The 25,363-nt window shown below is 40.4% G+C and overlaps 5 protein-coding genes across 9 annotated transcripts; 3 read left to right on the top strand and 2 right to left on the bottom strand.

Annotated features, from left to right (window-relative positions):
* Window positions 1-116: 116 nt before the first annotated feature.
* Window positions 117-4,155, bottom strand: LOC107037087 (UPF0545 protein C22orf39 homolog). Of its 2 annotated transcripts, none has more exons than XM_015255423.2 (3): window positions 3,888-4,155; window positions 2,288-2,452; window positions 117-368 (listed from the first exon to the last, which is right to left on the bottom strand). In XM_015255423.2, exons 1-3 carry the CDS (start codon window positions 3,912-3,914, stop codon window positions 138-140), a joined length of 423 nt encoding a protein of 140 aa, XP_015110909.1. In that variant the 5' UTR covers window positions 3,915-4,155; the 3' UTR covers window positions 117-137. The 2 variants fall into 2 exon arrangements, with proteins under 2 accessions (XP_015110909.1, XP_015110908.1); XM_015255422.2 differs by having other exon boundaries at window positions 3,732-4,147.
* On the top strand, window positions 3,875-14,382 carry LOC107037084 (protein KIAA0100). 3 transcript variants are annotated; one of them, XM_015255416.2, is made up of 6 exons: window positions 3,875-3,964; window positions 4,124-4,197; window positions 5,655-6,234; window positions 6,355-6,519; window positions 7,797-10,075; window positions 10,879-14,382. In XM_015255416.2, the coding sequence occupies exons 2-6, from the start codon at window positions 4,139-4,141 to the stop codon at window positions 14,234-14,236; spliced, it is 6,441 nt and encodes a 2,146-aa protein (XP_015110902.1). In that variant the 5' UTR covers window positions 3,875-3,964; window positions 4,124-4,138; the 3' UTR covers window positions 14,237-14,382. The 3 variants fall into 3 exon arrangements, with proteins under 3 accessions (XP_015110902.1, XP_015110901.1, XP_015110903.1); XM_015255415.2 differs by having other exon boundaries at window positions 4,119-4,197; XM_015255417.2 differs by lacking the exon at window positions 6,355-6,519 and having other exon boundaries at window positions 4,119-4,197.
* On the top strand, window positions 14,297-14,798 carry LOC114841142 (the record flags this gene model as incomplete). The annotated part of the gene is made up of 1 exon (XM_029126039.1): window positions 14,297-14,798. A coding segment is annotated over one exon (417 nt), but the record flags the coding sequence as incomplete, so codon positions are not given.
* Window positions 14,769-17,784, bottom strand: LOC107037086 (sesquipedalian-1). The gene is made up of 2 exons (XM_015255421.2): window positions 17,360-17,784; window positions 14,769-15,340 (listed from the first exon to the last, which is right to left on the bottom strand). Exons 1-2 carry the CDS (start codon window positions 17,651-17,653, stop codon window positions 14,975-14,977), a joined length of 660 nt encoding a protein of 219 aa, XP_015110907.1. The 5' UTR covers window positions 17,654-17,784; the 3' UTR covers window positions 14,769-14,974.
* LOC107037085 (corepressor interacting with RBPJ 1) lies at window positions 17,386-23,897 on the top strand. Of its 2 annotated transcripts, none has more exons than XM_015255420.2 (5): window positions 17,386-17,800; window positions 18,286-18,380; window positions 20,612-20,862; window positions 21,966-22,242; window positions 23,126-23,897. In XM_015255420.2, exons 2-5 carry the CDS (start codon window positions 18,292-18,294, stop codon window positions 23,646-23,648), a joined length of 1,140 nt encoding a protein of 379 aa, XP_015110906.1. In that variant the 5' UTR covers window positions 17,386-17,800; window positions 18,286-18,291; the 3' UTR covers window positions 23,649-23,897. The 2 variants fall into 2 exon arrangements, with proteins under 2 accessions (XP_015110906.1, XP_015110905.1); XM_015255419.2 differs by lacking the exon at window positions 17,386-17,800 and adding an exon at window positions 18,000-18,189.
* Window positions 23,898-25,363: the final 1,466 nt, after the last annotated feature.

Genomic DNA, 25,363 nt, shown 5'->3' with positions numbered 1-25,363 from the left:
AGGGTAGAGCTACTTTAAACCTTTAAACCAACAATAATAGTAATGGTTAATTACTGTGGGAATATAATTAACTATGGATATAGTTTGTCGAGGGAATAACAGTGAATTCAAGAGAATACGGTTTCATCTATTTACTGCTAAAGTATTGTACATGAAGGTATATATAATTCCATTTCTCTATCTCCAGTTGTGTTCATCTCCTGTTGCTTCCCCGCGAGGAAGGTTCCCCCGTCACGTTTCACTATCCACTGGGGTAGGGGTGCATTCCAGTCTGCTGGAGGTGCTTCTCTCCTTGTCCACACGTCATTCAAATAATGCGGTTTCAGTCTCTCTCGTCTGCGGGCTTTTTCACTAGTCAGGAGGTCCTCCTGTCGGATTTCGGTGAAAGAGTTAATCAAGGGAATATGGAAAACATGAGAATATTTTTATGTTGAATGCAAATGAAAACAATTCAGTAGCGAAGTGGTAAAACCGTTTAAAGCCCGGGTGTACCATCTTTCGAACGTTATCTCGATGTTTTTTTTTCTTTCGGTATCTGAAATTGTCAATTAAGTCCTGCATCATGCAGAAGTTTTGAAAAATTATGAATGAGTAATCAAATAAAAGTAAAAAAAATTTTTAATTTTTTTAAAGAGTACTTTTAATTTATATTCAGAATAAGTTGAATAACAAGAAATTGAAAAATGTATCTGATTTACGGTGACAAATGGCGCCTTGTCACCCAATATCATGCAGGGGAAAGACTCATTTCGTAAATCTTTTCCCACACTGCACAGAGACATTTATTATACGGAAAAGGCTCTTTGAAAAAAGTTGTAATATTTTGGAGAATTTTTTAATCACACTTTTATCACATAAAAATGGCAGATGACTACATACCACTGTTTTGAAAATTGAGATACCTAGCTGTCACTTCCCATGAGGAGTTAGTGTTTTTCCACCATGGAAAATGACAGCTAATAGATAATTTGCCACAGCAAATCAGATATTTGTAATTTACACTTTTCTCAACTCATTCTGAATCTCAATTAAAAACGCTCTTTGAAAAAGTTCGGAATTTTTTATTTTTTTTTTTATCATTCTATCATAATTTTTGGGAATTTCTACATGATGCACCACTCAATTGACAATTTTGGATTACGAAAGAAAGAAAAAAATCCAGATAGGTAACATTCGAAAGATTGTACACCCGGATCTTAAATCGACTTATCTCCCACTTGAGTGTTTGAGGAATATTTCCGAATCTAAGGGAGATAGCGAAATTATCGTAATTACATTTGTTGCAGGTCTCAATCGGCTCTACAAAAAAGTCCATAGGAATTTTGCTATCTCCTTTAGATTGCAAGATATTCATTGAAAACTGGCCAATAATCAAAATTGATTGAAACCGTTTCAACACTTCGCTACTGAATTCTGGGGTAAAATGAAATGGAATCAGGTAATGTTTATTCATAAATTGACAATTTTGATAATCGATAATTGATTTTTATCAAGTTCCAAGATTTATCTGATATCTAATATTTAATTAGTTCATTCATTCTTTATTCAGCACAGCAAAAAATAAGTTTATACAGCTATACTTAATTTATCTAACATTTCATTATCTTGGGAATGAATGGATTTTGAAAAAATGTCTTACGGTAGATTGACATGGACGGATATATATATTTTCATTGATCCAGATGGTGGCTGCCGAGATGAGTATTTTAAAAGAAAAAATTGAAATCAGTGCAGTAGTTTTTGAGATATTGAGGAAAAACGAAATTTAAACGAGTTGTTATATCTCAGGAACTACTGGACCGATCGGGCTGGAACAACACGCCAAAGTTGAGCTCAATGATAGCCACAATTTGCCAAAATTTCCGATTTTTAGGGGAGGGTGGGGTAAAATGGACACTTTAGACTTTTTAAAAATTATTCATAACTCAGAAGCAAGTTTATCAATTGAGCTCAGTTTAGGCTCGCCACAAAGGGAAAGAATTGTTCTTTATATTGAAAAAAAAAATTATTAAATTTTATCAACATTTCAACCCCTCATTAACATTTTAAAACAGTCAAAAGTATCCGTTTTACCCCAACCTCCACTATCTACAAATTGCACCGTATTTATGTTGAATTTTCTAACAATTAATCACCAAAAATCCAAGTTGTTGGATACATGCAGACATGACCCTAAAAACATCATTTCTTTACGTTCCATAACATTCTAGACGATTTGCAATTAAAATTACAAAATTGAAAAAACGGTTAAAAACAAGGCTTCCGTTCGGAAGCAAAAAACACTTACATAAGCCTGTTCATCATCCGATTTCTTCCACTTGGTACAGTTTTCATAATCCACCTTCCACTGGCTGCAGTCAAGAACCTGTCCCTCAACGAAAAGCTGGTTAAACTTCCCCCTGAGAGAGTCACAAACCTTGTACTCCGAGTAGTACATGTCACAGGGCCTCAGCTAAAACCGGTAATTGTGGGTCCAGATCACTGACAATTGATAATTACGAAAGTAGAGAAAACATACAGGATTATTTTTTCATTATATCGAATTACGAGAATGAATTATCAAAAACTGGCCAATAATCAAAATCGACTTGAGACACTACTATGAGTTTTAAAAGTCGTGGGTTATTGGAGTGAGACTTTTTGTACGTTGAAGATCGATTATATAGATCTGAAAATAAATAATTAGTGCAAAAAAAAATTTTTTTTTATTCGTTTACTTAAAAACGTCTAAAATGCCAAAAACAGTCCAGGGCCTCTAATTTTTGAGCTAGGAAGGATTTTTTTTTTCAAATTTTCGGAAAAGTATGTGGAATAACAATTACCCGAGCTAGTTTTTTTAATTCGCCTCTTACTTGGCTAAATTTTCTTTTTTGTATTTTTTTACACAAATAGTGAATTTTTTATATGAAAAAGAAAAACGAAATTAGCTGTGTAGGAGTCGAATTCCAAAAAACTGGCTCATAACTGTTGTTCCGCATATTTTTCCGAAAATTTTGAAAAAAAAATCTTTTGTAGCTCAAAAATTGCAGGCCCTGCAATTTGCCCGAAAACGAGCGTTTTCGGGCAAACGAACAATAAAAAAAATTTTTTTTGCACTAATTATTCGTTTCCAGATCTATATAATCGATCTTCAACGTATGAAAAGTTTACCGCTTCGCTACTGAATTGGAGATCATTTCAGATTATCAAAGTAAAAAAAACAACCAACATCACGTTCGAAAGATAATCCACCCGAGTCTTAAAAAAATAATTGAAGAAAGAATCTGATGGATGAATTTCTTACACCTTTCAAACTTAGAATTCATGGGAAAAATCATCAATGATGAACAATTTTCTTTTTGGCTTTTTGAATTTACTTTTCCCAACGACTCAACTGGAGTTTGGTCATACCACTTTAAAGTGTTTGTAAATTTTTTTTTAACCCGTCAGTGGGTGCGCGGTTCCACCAGTATTCTTGAGGCGCGCGATGAGAGAATCTCTCATCGGCTTCTTGCATAATAGCAACAACATCCAATACCGATTGTAGATAAAAATGCAGAAACAAAAATAAAAAATACTGTTATATAAAAATAAACGCCACATAAAAAATTTTTTATGCCATTTTTTAAGTTATGTAAATACTGTAAACAATGACACTTTCTGTATAAAAACCTGGTGAACAAAAAGAAACGATAATCCAGGCATAACCTCCAAAACCACAGGAAACCCCTCAGAATTCACGAATCACGTACCATCCACTCATTCTTCCAAATCTTTTCCCTGGATTCATCACTCTCACTCGTCCTCTCGGCGCCTGTTTCACTGACACTCTCATTCGCCTCAGTTTCACTCATCTTCACTCGTGAATTTCCTATTTTCTAACCCACAGAATGCAGCGATTGACTCACACATCCACTCGGAGCACTCGGAGCCATGACGTAGTGTAAACTCCCACCCAATTAGGATCAAAATTACTTGTGCTGCGGTAATAAATGTTTTTGTTTTGTTTTGCTCGTCCTATCGCACGCCCTCGAGACTCACATCAACAACAAAGTGATCAACAATTACACTTTGAGAATCAGTGAATGATCTCGCGCAGTTGTTGATTATTTTCTAATCAATTTTTCATTTTTTTTAAGGTTAGATATGAAATTGCAGTATGACTCCACTATTTCTGATATTACTGGTCTGTCTAGTCATCTACACCAGCTTCACATGGTAATACTCGTTGTTTACTTTTTTTTATTACTGAGGATGTTGAAGATAAATAGATAGAGAGGCTTTTGCTTTTGAATAGAAGCTTTGTAATCGCTCACATTTTTGCGCGGTCTTCCTTATTATTTTTTTTTCTAAATTTTCATAAGAATGTTTATCCAAAATCGTAAAGGATTTTTTTGTGGCAATAGAAGATTTAGTACTTCAATCAAAAATCCAGTGTAACGTTTTTTGAAGCCAATTTATTCGGCCTATTGTGTCATTAGATTTTTCATGAATGATGATAGTATACATTAAAGATATTGCGATAATACTTTATTATATTATATTCTATGCTATTATCAGTTTATTATTTCATTTTTTATTATGCATAGTATATTCTATGATACATATAGTATTCTATTATATATTGTATATTATATATAGTAGAGGAGGTTGGGGTAAAACGGACACTTGACTTTTTTAAAATGTTAATGAGGGGTTGAAATGGCGATGAAATTTAATCTTTTTTCTTTCAATACAAAGAACAATTCTTTCCCTTTGTGGCGGGCCTAAGCTGAGCTCAGTTGATAAATTTGTTTTTGAGTTATGAATAATTTTAACAAAGTCGGAAGTGTCCATTTTACCCCACCCTCCCCTATATATAATATAGTATAGTATTATCGTAATATCTTTAATGTATGCTATCATCATTTACAAAAAATGTAATGACACAATACGCCGAATAGATTGGCTTAAAAAAAAATCACACTGGATGTATTATATTATAAAAAAATAGAATACATTCCTGAAACTTTTCCTTCGGAAACTTTGATATTATCTTCAGAAATCTAATACAAGATTATTCACTATAGTTGACATACATTATGCCCCATGGCATAGGAAATACGCGCGTGAAGCGCGCGGACTAATCTAGTAGTTAAAAAAAAATTGCATTCTCTGTAGACGCAAGAAATGTCATTTCTAGCACTACTCCTTCGTTATTCGATACTCCCATATGTATTTTACTTCCAAAAAGTCTTTGTTTTATGCGAAACAAGGGATAGTAGTTTTTCGTTTCGGCTGTCTAATGAACCCTTAAATGAACCGATAATAACGATATGATAGGAATCTTGTAACTTAGGGATAAAATATTAGTTGATAAATTTTCCTCTGTATGAGATATTTTCATCCTGAAAAGGCGCCGTTTGGTGCGAATTATCCGCCTCTCGAGACGAATTATTCACGTTTGAAACTTTCAAATTCGAACCAAAGAAATTCCTTTTTGGCAATTATCAACTAGCGATTTTGTTGGCCCAAACAAGACTTGTTTGACAACGTGTTTGTTTTTCTCTCAGTGTATAGCAATTAATATTTAGTTTTGAATTTCAGTCTCAGCAATACGAATGAATGAAAATTCGCTACTGAATTTCCCAAAATCCCTATCTCAAACGAAATTAACTCCACCTAATCCTCGACAGGATTCTCCCAAGAGCCGTTGCCTGGCTCGTAAAACGACGATACAAAATCCATCTCCGTGTGGGTCACATCTCGCTCCCCTACTTCATCCTCCGAGACGTGATAATCTCGAAGAATGGCTTTACAGTGGAGATCGAGCAGATAACAGTGAGGAGTAGCTTGTTCAGCAGCGATGTAGCCAAGCTCCTGGCAGTTATGATGCATGACGTGAGGATCAACAAGGACGTGCCAGTGTGTCCTTCAAGAACAGACCAAAAGGACCTGAAGGAATCCACTCCCCTGGACTTCAGGAACAGAAAAGTCCCCCCGATGATCATCACCTTCGTCCAGTTCATGGCGGTTCACATCGAGAATCTGAACCTTCTGGCCCTGGGGGACGGCTGGCTGGCGAACGGCAGCGCCGAGAGTCTCAGTCTCGATGGGAGCGTTGTCCACGGGGCGCGGACCCTCCTGGTGGCAGCAACTGTTGCTGGAGGGGCTATGAAGCTCCTTCGTCATGCCTCTGATGCTTGTCTCTCCCAGATGAGCTTCGCTGGGAATGTCGAGGCCACCATTCAGGCGCAGGGCGCACTCACAGTTGAGGTGCGATTGATTTTAAAAAAGATAAATTAATGTTCTTCTGCACATGTAGAGAGGGTATTGACGCACTGGATGCAGCTAGCAAGCATGCTGATTTTTTCTTTGCAAACAATGTTTTTGTAGAAGTTGAATGTTGGAGTGACACAGTGTGAGGGGTCTGGAGGGCTAGCATTGATCCAGTTTGTTAGGGACAGGAAGTCGGTGGCGACGGGAGCGTCTGTCGAGAGGGCGGAGGATAGAGGGTGTTCGGAGGAACTGTTGGCTAGGTTCACACCGATCATACCGAAGGTAAAGAGGACAGGGTGGGGTTGAATCATGGTCTAGTCAGTTGCATGAATTCCTCATGTCATATAGGTGATATGAGGCTACGAACGTGGCACATTATTCGAAAGAAAGACATTAACCCCTCACGATGCATGGCAGCGACATTAACCCCGTAGGTCGCTGCCATGCATCGACCCATGAAAACATGAACGACTCTTTAAAATTGATTATTTCCAAAACTATGGAATTTAACTCAACCAACAAATAGCAACAAAAAAAGGAATACTGCAGCTTCAATTACATATCGGCTTCATAATTTTCCGTTGGTTAGAAGTCATTACGTTCTAGTTGTATCGAGCGTACTCCAGGCTTGAAAACAAAAGGGCCCCGTCCGTGAGGGGTTAAGAAGCAAGCAAAGAATGAAGAAATCATAACTCATCACGGATACTGTGGTGGCACCAGTTTTCGAATGGTTAAGGTGTTTCGTGTGAAAAGTCAAAATAATGAAAAACAATTGGAAAATTCAGAGGAGAAATGTCTGAGTATGCTGTATCATTGAGAATTTTTGCACATTTTTTTCAGATCTCATTATCAAGAAAGAAAATAATGAAATTTGGATGTTCTTATAAGCCCTCCAGCTATAACCTCCGAGGTTACCTCACTCTCCATTCGGGAAATTTCCATGGAACCCGAAAAAATAATGAACTATTGAGGAAAAACTAGTGGGTGATAAATTAAATCTTTCTTGAGAACACGTATAAGTTTCAGATTTTTTTCAGATTTCATAAGAAAGTTATTTGAACAAATGATTCGAAAAATTATGAGGTCGGGGCAATTACGCCCTCCCACGCAGGCGCGTGATTCGAATGTTAGTGAGTATCATGGGAAAGGTATGGGTTGGGTCATGAAACTGAGAGAGAGAAAACACTCGACAGGTTTACTAATCTGAGACGCATTTTAATATTATTTCAACAATTATAATAACATCCACTACAAATTATTTGACACTCGTAGGTGATGACAAAAAAATCAATCAATCTGATAAATAAGATCAATATTCAAAAAATGTTTACAATGCCCACTTAAATAGTCAGTTTCACCCCCAGTGATCTACACACGAAACACCTTAAGGGGCACCCCACTCATCAATATCGGATTATCTTTTAGAATTCAATTCGGATGTTTTTCCGACAGAAAGACACTTGATTTTGAATAAATCTCCCCTCACCAAATCCTCTAATGTCCCCATCAACCCTTTTCCACTCAACTATTCAAAAAAAATCTCTCCCATCTTCTTGCAGGACCTCTCAATGAAGATCGGTAGTTCCTCAATAATAGTCGGTCGCGAGGACCCCTCCCTCACGGGTCTCGAGGGCACAATGAAAAATCTCCTCGTGAACATGACATTCTCCCCAGAGACCCCTCAAACCAACCTAACCATAAACCTCGAGGGTCTCTCCGTCCGGGGGAAGCTCCCAGTCCTCTCCCTGCACTCCCTCTCCGTCTCCTCAAAATTCAAAGAGAACGTCCTCAGAATAGACACCCGCCTGACCAACCTCTCCCTCACCTACGACCACCGCGACTGGGAGTCCCTCCTCTCGACGAACCGCCCCACCATCCCCACGTCCAGGGTTCCCTCGCACTCGAAATTCCCCTGGATCCAGAAGATCAAGACGACAACAGACCTTCAAGACGGCTCCCTCATAGTCCGCCTGCCGGACGTGCCGGAAGCCTCCCTCGGACTGTTCCAAATAAACCTAGAGCTGAATCGACTGGGTTCAGATCCCCACGACTGGACGACAAAGCTCTTAATCGAGTCCCTGAGATGCACCTTAAACGGTCAAGACCCTGGGATTCCCAAGACTACCCACAACTGGGGGAATCCCCTTTCAGTCGGTGTTTTAGTCGCCACAACTCACAAGAACGCCGTGGGAATAGCCATGGATGCATTGCGAGCCGAGTGGAGTCTAGAACTCGGAAGATTCCTGCAGCAGTCCTTAAAATACATGAACGACCACTGGAAACAGCCTCCAATCTTCGTGGGAAGTGCCTCCAAATCGCCCGATGAAAAGCCAACAGTCAAAAAACAAGAAAAAGAGAAGATTCTTCAGCTGAAGATCAAAGTCTCCAACTGTAACATCTTCCTCATCTCCGAGAGTGGTCTCTCAGTGATGGCAAGACTGGACTTCGCGAATATCGAGCACAACGTGAAGGAGAGGTTCGTCGGAGTGGCTGAAGGAGTCTCTGCTATAACCCTAAACCGAAATGAACCGATCGTTTGTGAGCACGCGGAACATCTCAAAGAGCCCTTCCTCTCCATCAGAAAGTGCAAGGGTGCAGTAACTTCGGGAGCCATCAACATCAGTGTGAATGCATCTAGTCTAGTCTGGAGTCCAAACCTCCACCTTCGAGTGCTTCAACTCTGGAGGGAGTCCTCCAACTTCAGGAGGGTCTTCAGCATCAGTCCCTCGATGGAGGCCGACGGAATGAAGAAGCCCAAGAGGACAATCGACTTCTTGGCAACTGGGGGAATCACAATAACTGTGGACATCGACGTCCAGAATCACTACGTTGAGCTGTTCTCGGAGGAGCTCAGGTGTTGCAATGGGGAGTGGACGTCCAGTTTCTTGAAGGGATCTTTAGATATGGTGGACATTATAGCGCTCGAGGGGCTTGAATTCGTGAAGTTGAAGGAGAGTGAGGAAGTCAGATTGGAGAGGCAGAATAACGAAGACTTCAAGCTAGACTGGAACGAGACTTGGGCAATGAGCATTGACTCGGCGAAGGCTTGCTTTCCCTACGAGCATTGCTTTGCCGAAGCCATTCAGAACAAGCTGTTCAGTTTGAGAAAGTGGCTGAAGGAGATTCATTCGTCAGGATCGAAGAAGGGTGACAAGCTACCTTGTGATTTGGTCATTAAGATTAAAGAGTGGGTGTTCGAGGTGAGCGACGATCCCTTTGAGATTCGTCTGAGGGACAACTACGAACTTCTGGAGGACGAGTACAAGGAGAGCCTGAAGCGTCAAGCGATGTTGGATGCCAAAGTCAAGGAACTGTGTCGCGCTCATCTGCTGTTGCCTCAGGGGAAGGTCGAGGAACTTTACGCCAGTCTCAACAAGAAGAACGCGGAGATATACGTGCAGAGGTGGAGACAGATGCAGAGAACAGGCCCCGCGAGAACTAGACTCTTCGCCTGGACCATGCAGGACCTCGAGATCATAGCCCTTGCTGATCCTGTCATTGATGGAACGGCTAATGCAACGGCTGCCATCGCTGAGATGGATTCGGAGTCACCTTGGCCTGAGGATGGCATTGAGTTTGGCATTTTGTGGGTCAGGGGGATTGCTGTCAAGTGCACGGAGTGGAAGTTGCAGCTGAGGGACTTTCCTCAGCCCCTGTTGCTGGTGGAGGGCTTGAGTATTTGGGGAAAGCTTGCTGGGGCCGAGATGCTCGCACCTCCGAGGGCTAGGAGGACCGTTAGGATCAAGGTTGGAGCTCCTTGGGAGGATATTGTGGTGGAGAGGGGAATGACTTCGCTGAAGTATTATCATGATCTCAATTGGGATATCGATAATTTCAGGTAGGGCTCTGCGATTTTTATTTCATTAGTATTTGTTCAATTATGTCTTTCGTTGAAATTTTACATCCGTTTCCCCTCCTGCTCGCATTATGGCCCGCCCAACACACTGCGCATGCGCGATCTGCGCAGTAAGATGCGCAGTTATTTCAAAAGTGAATCCAGCCCATTCCTGAGTTTGTTTAGGACACGAGGTGGAGGGAGGGTTTTAGAACGAAAAGTCGATTGGTTTTTTTACGAGAGGGGGAAGAGTGTAAATTATATTATGAATGGAGAACATCTTGGTGAGTGGTACGTATTATATTTATGTTCAAGAGAGAATTCAGAGAGTACAGAGAATACAATTGAATTGAACCAATCGATTTTTCAAATTCTGATAAATTGTTATACCACACAATCTTAGACATGAACTTCTCACGTGATCCAGATAATACGCGGAGGTGAAAATGGCACATATTCGAAAACAAATATTCAGAAACAGAAAATACAGGAATCAAAACTTACGGGAAATATTTGCGAATAAAATCCACGTATATCAGTTGCCTCTCGACTAGTGAAAATTCCCATCTCTTATCTTCCCCCCTCCCCTTCGTTGTTTTAGCCCGCCCAACGCATTGCGCATGCGTAATATGTGCAGTAAGATGCGCAGTACTTCCAAAAGTAAATCAACCCCATTTAAGCGTCCGTTTAGAACACGAGGTACAAGGAAAAGGTCAAAATGAAAAATTCATAAGTTTTTTTAGTGCGGGGGGGGGGGGATGTCGTGAATAAGAATCATCAGCGTAATGTTGCACCCCAAATTTCAGATACGCATTCGGTCCCTGCTGGGAGCCAGTGATAGCTCAATGCAACCTGAGCTTCGAGAAGATCCTCCACCCAAGTAGAGATCCCAGTCCGCCCCTCCCCTTCTGGGACAAAATGCGGCTGGCCCTCCACGGGCGATTGACCCTCTGCGTAAAGCAACTAACAGTCCTGCTGCACGCGTCCCTAGACCCTTACAATACAACCGAGGAAATGGAGTTGACCTGGTCAGGGCTAGAGCTCGACTGGACCCTCGGTAAAATCATTATTAAGGGCGACCTCGATGTCTACGTTAGAACAGCCAGCAAATACGATGACTGTCGTTTGCTGCACCTCCCCAACGTCAGATTATCTATCAAACTAGCTTGGGTCTGTCTGGGGGACCCCCGGGATCATCACGCAGCCGTCCCCTGTGCCCCGGACAGACTCCCAGAGTACTCCAGCAACCAGGAGCACGACTCCTTCAGGGCCTTCCGGTCCCAGAATATAAACGTCAGTCTGTCCTTGGAGACGAGGCCGACTGGGTCTCCAACGGTCGTGACCCCCGCTCCAACAGCTGTTCTATACGGCAGCACTCTGAGATGGTTCGAGAACCTCAAGTTCATTCTGTCGGGGGCGACGAGGCCCACAAGAAAGGGCCCCCTCTTCCGAAATGTCAGACCTCGGAAGAAGCAGTTGAGTCGTCATTACAAGAAAGTGAGATTGACGCTAGCCTTCCACCAGTTTCACGTCAGCTACTGGATGTCTTTTGCCATGCAAAGGGGCTTCGAAGTCACAGGGGGACGGGTCGCATGCTCCTCAGAGCACAACCTCTCCCTCTACCCAATAGACGACGGATTGATCCACCGACCGAGAGCCGAGTGGTCGATAATCTACATGAACTGCGAGTTGAGTGACGCCGAGATCTGGCTGAAGAGCGCCCTCCAAGAGGAAGAGGAGTCGGCGTCGCTCCGTCAACCAGTGGAGAAGTGCTACTGCTTAAGCGTGACCAGAGTCAGCTACGGCAGGGAGGCCCTAGTTGCTGGTATCAGTGGGGACACCCCGACCCACCGACTAGTTGTCCACGACCTGAAAGGCGCATGGACGAAGACCAATCGAGACGTTGCCTTCGCCCTATTCGACTCCTTCATCAAGACCCAACAGCTGAAGAGGAACCTGTCGACGGCGGCATTGAAGGGCTTCCACATGAGCGAGAAAACCCCTCAGAAGAACAGGACGAGATCCATCGAGGCTGTGATAAACACGACAGCTGTTACCACCTCAGGAACCACAAGCACAAATACAAGTACAACGACAACTCCTACGACGACGACGACCACGAGCACCAGCACATCATCAAGTATAGCTTCTACGTCGTCAGTGGAGCCCAGCGCTGAGTCGTCAGTGGTGAAAAGTCACCAGAGCGAAGCTGCGGGGATGCTTCAGCGATTGATAGCTGAGGCGGCCAATAAGCCTGTAGCCTTCAGCGATGATTTGTCTGTTCAGACGAGGGGACAACAGCTACGGGGGCTCGCCGCCTGCAATCAGGACGACGTCCTTCACAAGAACTGGCTGATAGCCCTGGTGAATTCCCAGGTGTTGCTGAAGGGGATCGAGACGAAGGGCTATGTGATCCTCTCAGCTGCCAAGGCAGAGATCCTTCAGAGAGTGCACCGTCCCGTCTGGCGGGAGAGGACTCTCGTTTCCAAAACCACCTGGGTGGGCTCACTGGAGTGCATGCAGTACTACGCAACAGTCTCCGCTAACATTGATGACAACATCGATGACAACAACATCATGTGGCTGACCCTGGACAACATTCAGGAGAAGGACTCGGTGACGGTTGCAGGACTGCCTGATGTTCCGGCTTTAGTTGGCTCAGGGCAGAGTGTCGGAGGGGTTGTCAGTCAGACTGTTGGTGGTGGTGGGGGGCTGCAGCACCAGCTCCAGAGGATTGTTTCCAGGTGCAAGTGCGAGTTCTGTTACGTTGGCTATGGCCAGGCGTTGGACGAAGTCGAACTCGAGCAGATGCCACCACCACCTCCTGAGGAGGTGACCCCCTGGGAGAGGAAGGACCTCTCGGCTGCTGACGCTTTCACCCTCATGCATCACGACTTGGATGTTTGCACCAATTCACTGCAGTATGCCATGCTGCTGGATGTCGTTAATAATCTCTTGCTGTACGTCGAGCCGAGAAGGAAGGAGGCCATGGAGAGACTCCAGAGGATGAGGTTTCAGCTGCAGTTGCACTCGGTTGAGGACCAGAAGAGGCCTATTCAGCAGCTGCAGAACACAGTCAGGGGACTGGTGGCGAAGCTCAGGAGACTGGAGAGGGAGACTTACCTGGTGCAGAAGGCCCTTGCTGAGGAGTCCAGTCCGGAGTTGCAGGCAGACATGGAGAAGCTTGAGGCCAGGGTCTTTGAGTGCAAGGAGTCGTTGGGGGCCAAGGCAGAGGAGCTTGATGTCATGCTGAGTTGTTACAAGGAGACGACAGCCCCAGCTGCTGCCTCCACGAGCCTCAAGGACAAGCCTGCCGCTGTTGCGAGAGCTGCTGAGATCTGCTTCAAGCACGCCCAGTGGAGGCTCACTGATGCTGATGGACAGTTGGGCATTGCTGACCTCATCCTCACCAATTTTTTGTACACGAAGACCAGTAAAACTGATGATTCGGTGGAGCATTTACTGGAGCTGGGGTACGTCAGGATGACGAATCTACTTCCTAATCAGGTTTATACTGAGGTGCTGGTGCCAACTGAGCTGCAGAGCAATATGCCGGTGGACAGGCAGAGGGCACTCAGGGTTTTCTGCAGGGAGAAGGCACCTGTTGCTGGGATTTCTGTCAAGGAACATTTTGAGATTAACGTCGTACCCTTGACCATTGGCCTGACGAAGAAGTTTTTCAACACGATGTTGAAGTTTTGTTTTCCTGAGCGAGATCCTGACGGGATTGAAGAGCCACCAGCACCACAGAGGGACTCCTCTTTTTACGTTCCCATTGAGAGACGTGATGACGTGGAGAAGATGAAGGAACGAGCCGATAAGAATAAATTGTTCATCTATATCAAGATACCGGAGGTACCTGTGACGGTTTCCTACAAGGGGAATAAGGAGAAGAATCTGGAGGACGTGAGGGACTTTGCTCTGGTCATACCGACACTGGAGTATCACAATGTCACTTGGACGTGGCTAGACCTTCTTCTGGCTATGAAGAGTGACTCAAGGAGGGTTATTCTGAGTCAGGCGATCAAGCAGAAGCTGCAGATCAAACCGAGGGGGCCTCAGGAGGAGACGACACCTCAGGAGGAGGACAAGGCGAGGCTTTTACTTGGGGCAAGACATCACCCTGGTGATGCTAGGAAGAAGAGTGTCTTCAAGTTCAAATGAGGAAATTGAGTATTTTATTTTGCACAGACAGACTAGTAAAATTGATGATTCTGTTGGGTATTTGCTGGGGCTGGGGCTCGTCAGAATGACGAACCTACTTCTTTAGTTTTCTGCAGGGAGAAGGCATCTGTTACTGGGATTTCTGTGGAGGAACATTTTGAGATCAATGTCGTACCCTTGACCATTGGCCTGACGAAGTTCTTCAATACGATGTTGAAGTTTTGTTTTCCTGAACGAGATCCTGATGGGATTGAGGAGCCATTAGCAGCACAGAGGGACTCTTCTTTTTACGTTCCCATTGAGAATAAATTACTCATCCATATCAAGATATCGGAGGACGTGAGGGACTCTGTTCTAGTTATTCTGAGTCAGGCGGTCAAGCAGAAGCTGCAGATCCAACCGAAGGGGCCTCAGGAGGAGAACAAGGCGAGACTTTTACTTGTGTCTTCAATGCAAGCGTTTAAATGCGAGTATTGAGGCGGACAATGACAGGGAGATTGTATTATTGATTAATAAAATAATTTATTTTTTTTTTATTTATGTTGTGGAGTATTACAATCAATCTTTGGAGAATTTATTCATTACATGTTATTTGTGGATTGTTAGGGAGGTAAAAAAGAAGAGAGAGCGGAATTTTATTGCAGCTTTTTTTTCATAAATGTCTTTCTTAGATTTCAAAGTATTTAGCAATAATTGAACTTTAAACTGGGCAAAATTGATTTGGCTTGTTTTAATGATTTAGAGCGTTATAAGTGGAGCTTCGGCATTTCTCTTGGCATATCTCCACTCATTGATATCAGCTAGGATTCGTCTACCATACGCTGTGTGCAGCTCCTTAAATGTTACTTTAGTTCTAGGTATGTTTTCTGTCCTCCCTGGGGCTGATCTCACGCTTTGAGACCTCTGGTAGGACGAGTCGGGTCTGTTGAAGGGATTGTGACGGGTTCTAGGTGGTGCCCTTGGGAGGTCTGGGGCTTGAGCCTCTTCAGGTTGGGCTGCCTCTTCCTCAGCTGCGTCCAGTTGTCTTTGCAACTCAGCTACCATGAGTTTCATGTAGTCGTAGCTCGCGCAGGCTAGGGCTTTCATCCACTGCTCCATCGAGTCCTGGAAACGATAATTATTCTCAGTAGATCTTAAGGATGTATTACAGCCTTTTCGCCCAAAATTCACGCCTTTTGAATTTTTCTTGTAAATTGTTGATCGGATGAACGTGAAAAAATATACTGTTTTTGCGTTTTATCATTACCTAACGACTCACGAAATTTCATGATCGTGCAATTATTTTCCTGCGTTTTTTCTAAAACTTTTCGAAAATTTACAAAACTTCAGAAAAAATGCAGGAAAATGATTGCGCTAACATGAAACTTCGTGAGTCAGTCAATAATGATAGACCGCAAAAATGGTATATCATTTCGCGTCAATCCGATCAATAATTTGCCAGAAAAATGAAAAAACGTGAATTTTTGGCCGAAAGGGTGTAGTACATCCTTAAGTGACGGTATCGTAATTTTTCACAGGAGATTCAGATAAAAATTACGGAACGCTCCGGAAAAATTCCGTGACAGTTCCGTAAAATTTCCTCCAACCACATTTCGCTCCGGAATTACATAAAACATAGGTAGGGGAGGTTGGGGTAAAACGGACACTTGACTTTTTTTCAAATGTTAATGAGGGGTTGAAATGTTGATCAAATTCAATAATTTTTTTTTTCAATATAAAGAACAATTCTTTCCCTTTGTGACGAGCTTAAACTGAGCTCAATTGATCAATTTAGGGGAGGGTGGGGTAAAATGGACACTTTAGACTTTTTTTAAATTATTCATAACGCAGAAACAAATTTATCAATTGAGCTCAGTTTAGGCTCGTCAGAAAGGGAAATAATTGTTCTGTATTTAAAAAAATTATTAAATTTTATCAACATTTCAACTCCTCATTAACATTTAAAAAAAAATTTTTCAAAAATGTCCGTTTTACCCCACCCGCCCCTAATTTTAATTGAATATTTGAATTTATGAAAAAATGAGCGATGAAAAAATGACTTGGAAAAAATTACCTCAGAAAAAATGACCTCATTTTGAAAAAATGAAGAAAAATGAGAACAAAAAACATTAGAGATCAATATTAAGCATTTTTCTTATAATTTATTTGAGGCTTCGAAAAAGAACTACGGTTGCTGCAGCTTTCAGAAATATCCGAGATATTGATTGAAAACTGGTCAATAGTCAAAACTGACTTATTTCCTTTTACCACTTCGCTACTGTATTCATTCAATCAGAATAAACACCGACATCAGTTAGCGGAATCCACTATTTAAATTCTCGCTGGTTCAGAACGGAAAAAAAATCAAAAAACAGGCAGCTTTACCGACAATAATCATCCAGCCACTCTCCCACCGTTACAAGTCAGATTTCCATTGAAGTTTCAAGGAATTTTGTCATTAAAAATCGATAATTTTATAGAAAAATCCGTGGGAATTAAAATTCCATTCAATCATTGCGCGAATTTGGCAATGAATTTTTTTTCTTCTCGTATACCCTTTCGGGTCTTTACGATTTGCTCCCCTCCCACCCCCCAAACCCCTGTACCGCATTCGCCGAAGGACAAGAGAAAACCTCATTTGAGGGAAACCCTGCCCAGGTACAGTCGTCTCTTGCGAAACTTCCACTCGACAATGAAACTGTGAGATTTAGAGTGTCACAAATTTTGGCCCCCCCCAGCCGGGAATCGAACCCGTGTCTACCGCATGCCAATCCCACACTCTAACCACACAGCCACCGCCGTGGGTAATTTGGCAATGAATATTCATTTTCACTAAAAAGTTCATGTAAGTTGTGGAATTTCCATCTTCCTGTCGCTAAAAGATCTGAATTTTACTCGAATTTCCAAAGAAACTTGAAATTCCATTAACTTTTTCGCCTTAAATTAAATTCAAGGTCTTTGTCCAGAAAATTCAGCCAAATTCTACAACAGTGTACCACCATCCACTATCTTTCAAGAACGTTCTATTCAGTTCATTTAATTCGGTCATTTTTTCATCGGCCATTTTTTTGCTGGCTATTTTTTCAAAAGTCATTTTTTCCACAGGTCATTTTTTCGGCCAACCGAATATTTCTCTCTGTGTACCTGAGATTCAGCTCCCAGGACGTAGCTCCTGTTGTTAGGCCCATGAAAAACGATCTTGAAGCCGAACTGCTCCTCAGCCTCCGCCAGTTCGATGGTGCACCCCTCCAGGACAATCATCCCCACGGGCTCCTTGTCCCCTCGGCGATCGAAGTAGAAGAGGATGTTCCCCTTCAGGACGAACCACCGCCTCTGGTACCCCCTGTTGACCTCTCCCCGCTTGCTCAACCATCCCTCCCTGTCCACAGGCGTCGCCGAGATGGCGAACGCCACCATATTCTTCTCATTTATCTTCATCTTCACTCCATCAATCAATCAATCGTAAACAAACAATCAAATCGCAGCACCACAACCACAAGCACCAACTGTCACTCCGAAATCAAGCGCAGGTGTCCCTCCCCCCTCCACCCGCCGCAGATCAGCTGTTGACCCACATCAGGTTAGGTAGGTCAAAATTTATTTTCTTTCTCCTCCTCATTAGTCAAGTTTGCAGTTTTTTTCATTTTTTTTCGTTAAAAAAAGCCTCTCAACCCGTCTAAAATTCATTTCTCATTTTATCTCGGGCCCTCGAAACTTTTTTTTTCTCCAAAAATCGATTTTTTAAATGACACATTATTTTTATTCAATTGTCCAGTCGATTCGAGTAGAAAAAAAGAAGGGGGGCAGTTTCGCGTGATTGCCAGTGTCGTTCGGAGCTAAATTAAAACAGCCGCATTTTTTTTGGTGACTAAAAAAATTTGTTGAAAAAAATTATTTGAAAAATGGGGAAGGGCTTCAACAATTACATGTGCAAAAAATTCTTCCATCCGGCCTCTCGGGACAACTTGAAAAGAGTAATTTTTTTGTTTTTTTCGACGTTTTTTCCGGCGTCATTGGGGTTTTTGGGGATGTTGTGAATGGGATAATTGATTTTTTGATGATTGTCGTAGGTATGGATGGCTGAGCAGCAGGCTGAGGCCTATAAGAAGAAGCAGGAGGAGCTGAGGGTGCAGTACGAGAAGGAGCAGGATCTGCATAATAACAAGTGAGTGGCTCAGGGGTTTAGGTTATGTTCATAACCAGGAGGGCTTTTTCCATTTTACACGAAATCTCGATTTCAGTGTCTCTTTTCGTTTTTTATTTTTTTATTATTTCATTGTCTCTTGAGAGAAAAATTTGTAACATGAATATAACTTTTGAAACAAAAACAAAATTGTTCAAATGGAAATGCCTCCAATTCGAGGCTGACAACTTAGGCAGTGTCTATTCGCACGCTTCACGGTAAATTTTTTCGTGGTTTCACGGTAGATTCTCACTCACATCTTGTCTGACACCGCTGTTATAAACTGTAATTTTGAACTCGGGTTTCAGAGTTGAAAACCAGAGTTAGGGTAAACTGTATTGTAATTATGGGATTGATCAGGATGAAAGTCAATGAAACACAGAGAGTTAGGTAAAACTGAACTGCTTATTTTAGAGGTCTTCACGCCTCTTCTCCTTGAGAGACTGACTGCTTAGAGAGAAACTGCAGTGCTCCTTTGCCCTCTGGCCTCCATGGTTTTCCCTTGTCACCATGTGTCGGACAAGGGTCTGTTGTTCTTGAAATTTGTGTATGTAAGGGACACAGGCCCCACATGTATATAAACCGCTCGTAAAAAAAAAATACTGGGAAAGAAAAAATTATTGGGAATGTACGGACGCAGTAGAGAAGAAAACAATTGAGTGATTTTGTAAATTCCAATAAACTGCCCAGTAGTTGGACGTTTGTTTTTTAGCAATAGAAAAAAAAAGTTGATCGAAAAAAAGTCGTCACTCAGGGGTGAAGAATCACAACAGTTAGTGAAAATTCAAAGCAACAATTCACATTTCAGTATTTTTTTGTGTAATTTCCTATCCAAAAGTAGCTCGTCCATCTATAGGGCAGTGTCCATCTACTGAGTAGCTTACCCTATACCAATATTCTCCAGTGGGGTCTAGGAGTCTCCCCTGATTGGAAAATCATCCGTAGAATCATTTGCACACCGTTTCGCGTGCAAACTCAATATTGACCGTCAACTCGACATTGACCGAGTATAATTCGACGATTTTTTCTCATTTCGAAGTTATTTTTTCAGAAGCTATTGATGATTTAAGCGGAGACTACTATGAGTGAGACTACTAGAATGAGAAGTTTAAAGGAAAGAAATAAAAATTGAAAATGAATAACTAGTGAAAAAAAAATTGTTTATTGTTCGTTTGCCCCAGAGACGCTTAAAATGTTAAAAATAGTCGAGGGCCTCCAATTTTTGTGCTACGGAGGTTTTTTTTCAAAATTTTTAGAAAAACGTGTGCAATAACAATTACACAGTTAATATCATTTTTTTTTTCAAGTAAACAATTGCGCCATTTACGTAAAATAGCCTAAAAAAAGTACCTGACAGAATCGAGAATATATTTTATGTATTTTAAGGATAATTTGTTTTTCTTTGCCCAATTCTCCCCTATATTTTTATATGCGATCCTCACAAATCTCATTTTGAAGACTTTTCTTCAGGCTTCAAAATGAGATTTGTGAGGATTGCATATGAAAAAATGCAAGAAATACGCTTGAAGAAACGTCTTCAATATGATACTGGATTTATTAGAATCGCATCATTTGGTCGAGAGATATTGATGATTCAACACGTTGATTTTATTATTTTTATTTTTAACGGAATTCGTCGCAAGAAACTTGCGACTGGCCATTGTCCGAGGGCCTTCAGCCTGGTATTTACAAGGTACATATGTACAATGTTGTGGGTGTAAAACGCAGAGAATAAGCGAAAAGATAAAAATAAGTAATTCAGTATTCAATTGGTTGTTAGCATTATATGCTTAAGATGGAAAAATAATATGTTTGACATTGTCTTGGATGAGATGAGCGTGAAACAGTTTCGAGAATGTGGTGATGATGAAGAAAATAGAGAGCTATTATTGTAACTATTGCTATGAAGTAGTGTTATTTGGGAGAGAATTGTTCCTTCCTAAGCGTCGTTACCGTATTCTGGCTTTCAGGCTTTCAGGCTTTCTAGTAGGGTTTGTTGCGGGTATTTGTATCGGGTTTTGATATTAGGAATGCGTCTGTGGCAGAGCTCTAGAATATGGTCCAGTCGACGTTATTATTTACTTGTTCATTTCTATTTATTTTTATCTCGCCTTTTTTCACCTCAATCCATGAATTTGTCCCTGACTTAGAAATACTCGAAAAAATATTCAATTAATATCAGAATTATGTTAATAGAGTTCTCCTTCTTGCAGAGCTATTTTGAGTAAAGAAAGTAAAGACAAACTGAGCGTAAATTTTATGTACGAGCCACCACCGGGGGCCAAGAAGGAACGTGAGAAGGAGGATAATGAGCCGGAGTATAAGTTCGAGTGGCAGAGGAAGTACAATGCACCCAGGGAGAGCTACTGCAAGGGTGACAGTGAAATAAGGGATCAGCCTTTTGGAATTCAAGTGAGAAATGTCAGGTGCATAAAGTGCCATAAGTGGGGGCACATTAATACAGGTGAATATCCATTGACAAATGAGTGATTCCAGTGATGAAGGAGTGGAGACAATTCTCTCACATCTAGGGAATGAGAAGTTTATTTATTTATTTATTATTTATTCATTCATCTGTTCATTTATTTCTTTACTATCTATTGAATGAGACGTTTGACGGGAAAAAATGAAAAGCTATTTTCTCTAGAAAATTTAAAACCACAAGAATAATTTTCTCAGCAATTGTTTTTTTTACCACATTTATTTCAGGATGACATTACGTGAGATTATTTAGTGCAAAGTCTATTTTCGTCCATAAAATTTCCTTCATCTTCCCTAGATTTGAATATAATCAGCAATAACTGGGTCAATTAAGATATTTCGTGTGAAAAGTCAAAATAATGAAAAAAATGCGAAATTTGATGGAAGAAATGTCTGAGTATACTGCATCATTGAGCATTTTTGAATATTTTTTTCCAGATCTCAGTCTTAAGAAAAAAAATAATGAAATTTGGATGTTTTTGTAAGCCCTCCAGCTATAACCTCTGAGGTTAACCCACTCTCAATTAGGGAAATTTCCATGGCATCCAAAAAAATAATGAACTATTGAGGGAAAACTAGTGGGTGATAAATCAAATCTTCCTTGAGAACACGTATAAGTTTCAGATTTTTTTCAGATTTCATAAGAAAGTTATTTGAACAAATAATTCGGAAAATTATGAGTTTCGGGACAATTACGCCCTCACGCGTAGGCGCGTGATTCGAATGTCGAATTCGAAAGGGAAAGAGAGAGAGAAAACACTCGACAGGTTTACCAACTCGAGACGCATTTTAATATTATTTCAGTAATTAGTAAACTCCAATAAAAATTATTTGACACCCGAAGGTGATGAGAGAAAAATCAATCAATCTGATAAATAAAATCAATAGTCAAAAGATGTTCAAATGCACACTTAAATAGTTACTTGAAAATTGGAAAATTTCGTGCTCAGCGATTGAATCAGGGCTCGAAAATAATAAGACTCTCATTCCGTTTTACCCCCCGGTGATCTACACACGAAACACCTTAATTCATGCCCCTGTGAAGATCACCCAAAGGTTGAATTATTGATTGACATTCAATTTCAGATAAGGAATGTCCACTGTACAGTCAAGCAATGAGCGCAGTTATCCAGCCAAATAGCACAACCACGAGCACCTCGAACTCGAAAGAAGCCCCAGATGCTCTGACCCTGGTGCAACAGATGAAGGACGACGGTTTGGCATTGAAGAGATCAGCCCTGACTGCCCAACAGCATCTCCGAGTGCCTCAGCATGAGGAGTTGATGGTATCCGGGGATGATGAACCCACTGAGGAGGAGTTTCTCAATTCTCTGACGCGCAAGGAGAAGAAAAAATTATTGAAGTGAGTTGGAACTAAAAAATATCATAATTCCATTTTCACATGTTGTTAATCGACAAATTATGTTAATTATGTTACGCAAACATTGCAATAATTGAAACAATTAATGAAAAGGAAATAAATAAACAAATAATCTTAATTAAACGACCATTAACAATTAATTGTTAATATTGTATTAATTGTCTTGATTGGACAAGTAATTTTTGTTGTGTGAAGCAACAAAAAATTGTTTTATTTTAATTTTAAAAAATTCAAACTTGAATAAGATAATATTTCATCGAATTATGGAATTATATTGATGGAATTAAGTGTCCCTCTAATAAGATATCACGTATAAAGACATTTTAACAGAAAAATCTAGTGTTTTCGGTAAGAAATTCTATTGAATTCTATTAAAAATCTTTCTTTTCCCGTCAATTTTATTGAAGACTGCAATTTTATGCTGTCAGTTTGTTAAGAAATATTTGATACAAAAAAGTCAATTGATTTTGTTTTTTCTATATAAATTTTTGGGCATGAATTTTTCAAGTTTTTTTCAGATGCATTTTCACTTGTCTTTTATAACAAAATCCAGGCAAAAAATTTGGAAAATTCTTATTCAAGAATTCTTATAGAAATAATGCCGATAGAGTGAGTCATACGGAAAAATCTACATCTATATACTTTTTTCTGATAACAAATGTACATTGAAAAGCGCATGTGAAAATTAAATAATTCTTAATAGCATATGCTGATCGGATTTTAGTAGAAGTCCGATAGAATTCTTAAAGAATTCTAATAGAATTATAAGAAGAGACAGAAACTAAATAAAATTTCCCGGAGAAAGTGCTAGAATTATCTTTGAAATTCTTTCGTCCCTGATTAATCGTCAAATGCTTTTTTTCAGAAAATTGGAAAAAATGGAGAGGAAGAAAAGAAGAGAAGCGAAACGTCGAAAACTAAAGAAGGAGGAGAAAAAGAAGAAACGAAAGAAGAGAAAATCAAAATCCCAAGAGAGTTTCTCCAGCAGTTCCAGTAGCAGTGGCACTAGCAGCAGTGACTCCTCCTCGGAAAACAGTTCCAGTGCTGAGGACGAAAAAAAACGTCTCAAGAAACGAAAGCCCAAAAGGAGTAGAAGAGACTCAAGTGAGACTGAAAACGACTCGAAAGAGCGTGATAAATCCAGTAGAATTCGAGTGGAAGTTGAAAAATCTCATCGACTGGAGAACGATAAACCGCATCGAGGGGAGAACGAGAGACTCTACCGAGACGAGAGGAGAGATTTCGAGCGACACTCGAGAGATCGATACGAAAGAGAGAGAAGTGACAACCACAGGGATCGTGACAGATACGAGAGGAAACGACGAATGCAAGAATCCGATAACGACAGGAGAAACAGACGCGAGAGCAAACGATCCAGAGAGTCCTAGAATTTTTGCTATCAATTTTTTAAACTTATTCTTGATTTTTAGAATCTGAAGTTACTAGCATTACGGTTGTTTCTATAGATTAGATTGACTAGATTGTTTTTAATTGAATGAACGTGTGGAGAGTTGATTTTTAAGAGGAATAAAATGAGTTAATCTTGTTGTATTATTTGTACGATGATGAATGAAACTTTTATACAATAATCATTGTAAAATCTGGATTGGGAGAATTAATAGAGCTTTTGAATTTAATTATTCAGTTATTTAATTATTCATAAGACATTGTAGTGGATAAGAGAGTTTTATTTAATTGGGTGGTTTCATTTGTGACTGCAAGAGAGAAAGAATCAAACAAATCCAAAAAAAGACTGATCCTACCATCGTAATCAATACATCATTCAATTGTCACTCGATTCAGACTTCAGGGGATGAGAGGGGGTATTCATTTATTCCAAGCATTCTACACGAATATTGTGCAAAAAATGAATTTCCAAATGAACAGAATTGCAACACGACGGGTTATATGGAACTCATTGAGAAATTGAGTAGATTCGATTATCTGGGAGTTTATTCCGATGATTCAAGCGACGGGCTATCCAGGACTCTTAAAAGTATTTGAAAAAAGTGAAAAAATTAATGCTAATACCTTAGTAGAAAAATCAAAATGACGGGTTATATAGAACTCATGGAGAAATTCAACATATTTAATGATCTGGGAGTTTATTCCGATGATTCCAGCGACGGGCTATCCAGAACTCTCAAAAGTATTTGAAAAAAGTGAGAAAATGAATGCTAATACCTCAGTTGAAAAATCGAAATGATGGGTTATATGGAACTGGTAGCATGTCTTTTCAACTACGACATTTCAACTGAAATTTTCAACTACGACATTTTAACTGCGATATTTCAACTTGTGTTATTTGAACTGATCAACTTGAACTACGACATATCAACTGATTTTTAGTAAACTTTCTTTTTTTTTAATTAGCTGAAATTTCTCTTTTTTTTATGCTTTGCTTTTTAACGCAGAGTGTAATCCAACTCAGTTTAATTATTGAACTAATACATCAATTAATATCATACAAACCGCACAAATATTTTGTTTGAATTGTTGACGTTTCAAGAGATTTAAAGATAGATTTTCTAGGAATCTCATCTCACTGATGTGTATTTAACGTTGAGCAGTTAAAATGTCGTGGTTGAAATATCGTTAGTTGAAAAAGTATTAGTTGAACAATCGGTAATTGAAATAGCGTAGTTGAAAAGACATGGATTCATGGAACTCATTGAGAAATTCAGTAGATTCGTTAATCTATGGGTTTATTCCAATGATTCAACGATGACTTCTATTTATTTATTTTTCCCATCCATTCATTGCGATCATTATTCATTTGTTTAATGTCGAAGTTACAGTCGTTTAATAAAGTTCTGAAATAAAGCTCTAATACAAAATTATAGAATTTTCTAAGGGCCGAGGTAGCGGAAGAGTCAAGGAGTGCACTCAGTGAAGTGGGCAGGAAAAGAGCGTCATTGAAGTATTCAAAACGAAGAGAATCAAATCGAGAGGAGGTAGTGAGGATATGGTCAAGGGATTCAGGCTCTCGAATGTAAGGATTGGAACGGTTGGAGTGGGGATGGGTTGAAGACATTGTCCTTAGAAATTGTGATCTTCACATTTTAATTGCAATTCGATAGTGAAGAGGTGCAATGGTTTGAGG

This window comes from Diachasma alloeum, unplaced genomic scaffold (assembly GCF_001412515.2).
Source record: "Diachasma alloeum isolate Michigan unplaced genomic scaffold, Dall2.0 Dall_scaffold_00213, whole genome shotgun sequence".
NCBI classification, from domain to species: Eukaryota; Metazoa; Arthropoda; class Insecta; order Hymenoptera; family Braconidae; genus Diachasma; species Diachasma alloeum.
This window is presented reverse-complemented; position numbering and strand designations above follow the sequence as displayed.